The sequence below is a fragment of the Galeopterus variegatus genome, unplaced genomic scaffold (genome assembly GCF_000696425.1).
Source record: "Galeopterus variegatus unplaced genomic scaffold, G_variegatus-3.0.2 Scaffold1825, whole genome shotgun sequence".
Lineage (NCBI taxonomy): Eukaryota > Metazoa > Chordata > Mammalia > Dermoptera > Cynocephalidae > Galeopterus > Galeopterus variegatus.
The window spans coordinates 26,351-32,307 of NW_007727936.1; the positions used below are offsets into that span (position 1 = coordinate 26,351).

The window sequence follows — 5,957 nt, forward strand, 5'->3', positions numbered from 1 at the left end:
AGGGAGCGCGCGTGCGCGGGAGGGGGACGCCGCGTGCACGCCCTGACCCGCCGCGCCCGGCGCCGTGGCGCCTCCTCCGAGAAGCCATCCTGGCTCCCGGGCTGAGCCCCTCGGCCCCTGAGTGCCCGGCCCTGACCGTAACTGGGACGTCTGCGCCCCCTTCCCTCAGGCTGGGGTGGTCCGTGTACACAAAAGGCGTCTAATGGTGTGCGAATCCACATGGTAGGGCAGGGCACCAGAGAAAGGACCACTGTAAGAGCGGCAGCAGTTCCATCCCACGCTCCGTCCCACCCCACCCCAGGCTGGGCGCTGTCATGCACCCTGGTTTCATCTGCGCGGGATAGATAGAGGGGCGCGGTCTGCATTTCCCAGGCGAGGAAATGAAGGTCCAGAAAGTACGGGTCGCCCGATACGGAAGGAACTGAGGGACTTCCCCCCACCTCCCGAACCACTGAGATGCCATGCCCCTGTGGGTGGGGCCCTAGGAATCTCCTGGAACCCGCAGAAGCCTTGGCAACGCAAGCCACCGCGTCCCAGCAACAGCCAGCAGGGCAGGCCAGGAGTCAAGGTGGCACTGGGCTTGGAGCAGGCCCGGATCCCTTTTGCCTATGGAGCATGTGGTGGTCCCAGGCCCCAGGCCTGGGGCCCCAGCAGGGGCCACTGAGAATGTGAGTCCTCCCAGGAAGGTGCTGCTCCTGCCGTGGGTTTGGGGGCCTTCCCTTTCCCGCAGAGGTCAAGAGGGGTGCAGGTCCCCAAATCCTGTGTCTGATCCTGTCCAGGGGAGGGGCTGCCCCAACTCAGCCAGGCTGGGTGGGTGGGGGGTGAATGGCTGATGGCCCCATGGGAGTGGGGGCCAGCCCAGACCTGGCACCACCCTGGGGGATGGGTGGCGGTGCCTCCCCAGGTTGTGCAACCAGCCGAGGACTGGCTGCCAGGTGTTCTTGGGGGCATCCCAGCATGGGCCACTAGCCTTGACGCAGAGCTTCCATCAGATCTAGAGTTGAGCGAGGAGCAGCGGCTGCAGGTGGACATGGGGCCCCAGGGTGCTGGAGGAGGGAGGGTGTCCTCAGGATCCCACGGGCATCACCTCTCACCCTGGCCACCCACAGCTCTCCAAGGAGCTGGTCGACCTTCAGATCACCACCCACTGCCTGCAGGAGCAGCACGAGGCTGAAATCTTCGAGCTGAAGAATGAGGTGAGCAGTCACGGGAGCCCACAGAAGCCAACCTGAGTACATGGGGTCCGGTGTGTGGGAGTGCACAAACGCTCAGTGTCTGTGAGTCTCTGCCTGTCCTCCCTGTGCTGTCTGTCCTTATGTGTGTCCAGGTGAACGTTCACCTGCTCCAGGGGCCTAGCACCCAGGGGCACCTGCTCACCCAGGTTGCCCCCAGGTCCTTCGGCTAGAGAGCCGGGTGCTGGAGCTGGAGCTGCATGGAGATCATGCCAACCGGGGACGTGTAGCCCTCAAAGAGGCAGACACAGGGCACCACCAGGCACGAGCACGAGAGCTCAGACGCAAAAGTCAAAGCCCTGCACTCTCCAACCACTGCAGACTCCAGGTCACCATGAGTACATGGAAGGTTTTTTTGGGTGGGGCCAGGTGGGAGCCTCAGCAGGGGTGCAGTGAGACTGGGACCTGCTCACCCACTCCTCAGCCCTCCCTGCTGCCTTCTATACAGGTGCAACCCAAAGACTTCCTGACCCCTGGGAATGAGCAGCAAGAGCTGGGGCACAGCATGAGCATGCAGCCTGGGAGGTGTTTCCTAGCCCAGGGTGGGGGCAGTTCAGGGGACCCAGAGCTTGGAGTCTCGTCCAGCTAGCCCTTGTGCACCCCACAGCTGCTGGGGGGCCAGGAGCAGCTGCAGGAGAAAGTAAAGCAGGCGCTGGAGCATCATAGGGCCTGGCAGCAGGCACTGGAGACATGCGTGTGAGTGGCTGCCCCACCTGGGACTGGGGGAGCCCAGCAGAGTACAGTGCTCAGAGCAGCTGTTCCTGTGGGCGGAGGGAGTCTCTCACCCCAGGCCCGGCTGAGCCCCACACCTGTGTCAGCAGGGCAGCATTGGGCCGGCAGCTGCAGGGAGCCCAAGAAGAGGCCAGGGCTGCCGGGCAGCGACTGGCTGCACAAGCTGTGGTGAGGCCCAACGATACCCACCTGGAGATCTGGTGGGGGGTGGCCTACAAGTTCAGTGGAGGCCCACTCCTCAGAACACAGCTTAAGGGCCACTTCCACCCGCAGGTGCTTTCCACCTGCCAGGGCCAGCTCCGCCAGACTGAGGCCGAGAACGCCCGGCTGCAGCTGCAGCTCAAGAAGCTGAATGAGGAGCATGCTGTCCGGCTGCAGCGCTGTGCCCAAGAGGCGGTGGTGAGTCCAGCTGGGCGGCCCTGTGGTGAGGGCGAGGTCTCAGTCCTGCAGAGCCCAAGACTAGCCTGCATGTGCTCTACAGCTCAGGGAAACCCTGTGGGCCTGGTCCTCTGCACTGCCTGGCTTGCTGGGGAAGTGGGCCCAACCAAGACCCAGCCCACCCAATCCCACCCCTGGCCCTGTGCTGCCTCTGCCAGGAGCATGCCGATGGTGCGGGCCAGGTGCCTGCAGCTGCAGCTCTTCGGACGTTCCTGGAGACCACTCTGGAGGACATCAGGGCAGCGCACCGCAGCCGTGAGCAACAGCTGGCCCGGGCCGCTCGCACTTACCGCAAGCGTCTGGCTGATCTGAGCCGCAGGCATGAGGAGCTGCTAGCCTCCCACAGGTGGGCCCCGCCCTGACCTGAGCACCTAGGGTGGGCTGGCCCCATGACCCGGAGTGTGGCTTGGTGTGCAGCAGCGGCAGCAGCGGCCCTAAGCACTGGCTCACCCCAACAGGGCACCCAGGACCCCGAAGGCTACGTTTGATGCAGCCACCTTGGACCTGAAGCCACTGCCCGTGAACCTGGTCACTGACCTCATCCACCTGTGGGAGGATCCGGCGAGGCTAGAGACACACCTCCAGAAGCTCCAGGCCCAGGTGCCCCCTCCCTGCCGCCCCACCCTGGCCATGGGGCACAGAGCCCCAGAACTCACCCAGGCCTCGTCCCAGGCTCAGCAGAGCCCCAACCCCAGGGCCTCTGAGCCGCCTGCCTTGTTCAGCCAACCCCGGAACCCCTGCCACCTGCCTTTACAGCACAGTGGGCTTGGGAAACTGCTCCTGTCCCCACAGAAGGGACCTGGTGAAACCTCCCAGGGGGGAACATCGGAGCCACAGTGAGTGCCCTCGTGTGGGGGACACATGGAGGGGAAAGACAGAGAGCAGCGTACTGTGGCTCCTTGTCATTCATCTCCAACCCTCACTGCCCACGGGGTTCTGGTCACAGCAGTGGACAGTGGCCCACCCTGCCCTCGGGTCTTTAAGTTTGTATGGAGGACTCTGGTCATCACAGAAAAGTGAAGTGGCCATCATCTGTGCTAAGTGCCTGGTGGGTGAAGAGAGGACCTGCCAGTAGAGGAGCTGACCTTGAACAAAGAGGGTCAGGGAGAGCCCCCCAAAGGGAGGGATATACTAGCCGAGACCTGAAGGACCCAGAGGTGAAGACTGCATGGGAGAAGTTTGTTTGGTGACTTTGCCAGTCCTGCCTCTTGGCCTCCGTGTCTCCCACTGCACAACGAGCATGGCTCTCGAAAGAGCAGCTCCCAGGGTTTGGGGAAACAAACACCGGGGTGGGAAGGGGGTGTTAGCATTCCTACAAACTCTGGTGTTACTGTCTGAGCTGGCCTCGTGGCTTAGCCCTCCGTGAACAGCCAGTGTGCCCTCTGGGTCTGGGCTGCCCTGCCCCCAACATACAGATGGCACAAAGGCCTGTGCAGGACCCACTGTGGCAGGGCCGGCCCCAACACCCCTCCCAGCAGGGATCTTCTGGAGGTGATAGGAATCTCAACGTGAGCAGGGTCACTAGTCAGTGCCTGGACTGACATGCCAGCTCTCAAGACCCCCCTCATTCTCCCTTCCCCCTCACAGAGGCCTGGACACTGCATTCTGGGCCCAGATCTGCCAGAAGCTCCAGGACTTCTCTCGTGGCACCCAGGTAGTGGTCGAGGCCTGGCCAGGGGCCCCTCCTCACCCTACGCCCTGGCTCATGGCTTTTGTCCTTCCCCCCATGTCAGGCAGAGCTGGAACAGGAGTGGGCTCAGCTGCTGGTCCGGGCTACAGTGGCTGAGGAGCAGCTTTCTGAGCTACAGGAGTATGTGGACCAGCACCTGGGCAGGTGGGTTCTCAGGAAAGTGGCCTGGGTATGGCCTGGTATTGGTCTGGGTGGGAGGCAGACTGCTCCACAGCCAGGCAGGTGACTTAGGCCTGGTCCCTCCGAGCAGGTACAAGCAGGAAATCCTGAGGCTGAGGAAGCTGGTGGGTGCAGGGGAACCTTGGAAAGTGGGGGCCACACTTCCAGCCAAGCTCCGGCGTCCAAGGACCCGCAGCCGCTAGCTGGTCTTCCAAGGAGCACAGAGCAGACCTCTGCAGAGCCCACCCCTGTGGAAGTCGTCCCACACAGGCCTCCATGAAACAAGAGTCAGGATGGAACCCACAGAGTCTTTATTGTGTCCAGTCAGCCAGCCTGAGAAAAGGGGGCTCCAGGGACCAAGATGGACCTGGGTTCTGGGCCAGGCTTGGTGGGCACCCCTGAAAGGAGGCAGCCTCCCCAGCAGGCCCACCACCATGCACATCATAGGCCCAGACTCGGTCCAGGCCCTCTCCCACTGTGGCCACAGGCTGCCAGGTGGGCAGGGGGAAGCGTCCAGATACCACACGGGCCCCTGGGGGCAGCTCCGCCTGTAGCTTGTCCTCCAGCAGTGGGAGCTGTGGGAGAGCAGGAGAGTGGAAGTGGGCAGGGGGCAGGCAGAATGCAGTTGCCCCTACCCAGCTCGTCCAGGCTCAGCACCTACACTGAGCATGTGGCCTGGACTTCCCCCGGGGGCTAGCAAATCCCAGACCTACCACACTAGGGGCCAGGAACACAGATATGTTGTGGCAGTCCCTCAGGCTCACCTATGAGAAGCAGTCACCTCAGCAAGGGTAGAGGTCTGGTGGGCATGGGCTCACTGCAGTTTCCGAGTCCCAGCTCCCAGCCCACCCAGGTGTCAGGAGTACCAGGGGCTGTCAGCAGAGTGGCCAAGCCAGAACCAGAAGCATAGAGATGAGGTGTGGGGTCTGAGGGGGGTCCAGGACTCCCCAGGTTACCTTCCAGAGGTCCTCACGGCGGTAGCAGACGCTGCCAGCACAGCCCGCCCTCCAGGCGTGCAGCCGCGCCAGCCCCACCAGCCACGGGTTCAGCTCGTAGCCCACAGCCGGGCGGAGCCCGCACCTGTGAGCCGCCAGCACCTGTGGGTGCAGAAAGAGTGGGGAGCCGGATGTGGGGGAGGGGCGCCAGTGGGAGGGGGCAGCAAAGACGCGCGCGCGCGCGCTTCTTACAATCCTGCCGTCGCCGGAACCTAGATCCACCATTTTTCCGGGGCGGCCTCGCAGCAGCGACAACACGTGCTCCACCTGCCTCGCGCTCGCTCCGACGTAGGGCACCTGGGCAAGCGGTGGGCGGGCGGGGAAGGCTGGAGGAACTCACAGGCCGGTTCCGAATCACCGGGGAGAATGGGGCGGAGCTGACCAACTGGACTTCTTAGCGCCAGACTTCCCTGCCCCGCCTGGGGTAGGTACCAACCCACAGCCCCGCGGGGCGCTGGAGCCGCAGTCGCCCGTCGTCCCCCGCCCCACTCATACCCCACCCACCGGTCGCGTCAGGCCCAGGGCTGCTCTGGCCATACCCATCCGTCCTAGCCACGCCCCGGCAGCGAGGCTCGCACCTGCAGCCGCAGCGGCACGCGGCGGAAGCCCGGCTGCAGCAGTAGCGCCCACACGGCGTAGGCTGCCAGGCTTGAGCCCGCCGCCGCCTGTAGCAGCTCCAGCGCGCCCAGCCGCCGCTCGCGCAGCTCGGCC

General features: G+C 64.2%; 2 protein-coding genes across 2 annotated transcripts; one reads left to right on the forward strand and one right to left on the reverse strand.

Annotated features, from left to right (window-relative positions):
- The first annotated feature begins 586 nt into the window (after positions 1–586).
- CCDC78 (coiled-coil domain containing 78) lies at positions 587–4,550 on the forward strand. Its single transcript, XM_008579159.1, has 13 exons — positions 587–668; positions 905–1,024; positions 1,110–1,196; positions 1,393–1,500; positions 1,822–1,928; positions 2,054–2,132; positions 2,238–2,363; positions 2,561–2,748; positions 2,870–2,963; positions 3,159–3,238; positions 3,990–4,056; positions 4,136–4,236; positions 4,343–4,550. Exons 1-13 carry the CDS (start codon positions 609–611, stop codon positions 4,452–4,454), a joined length of 1,329 nt encoding a protein of 442 aa, XP_008577381.1. The 5' UTR covers positions 587–608; the 3' UTR covers positions 4,455–4,550.
- FAM173A (family with sequence similarity 173, member A) lies at positions 4,546–5,951 on the reverse strand. Its single transcript, XM_008579158.1, is given in 6 exon segments — positions 4,546–4,653; positions 4,656–4,826; positions 4,965–5,015; positions 5,208–5,348; positions 5,439–5,543; positions 5,825–5,951. Coding segments are annotated over 5 exon segments (474 nt in total). The 5' UTR covers positions 5,472–5,543; positions 5,825–5,951; the 3' UTR covers positions 4,546–4,575.
- Positions 5,952–5,957: the final 6 nt, after the last annotated feature.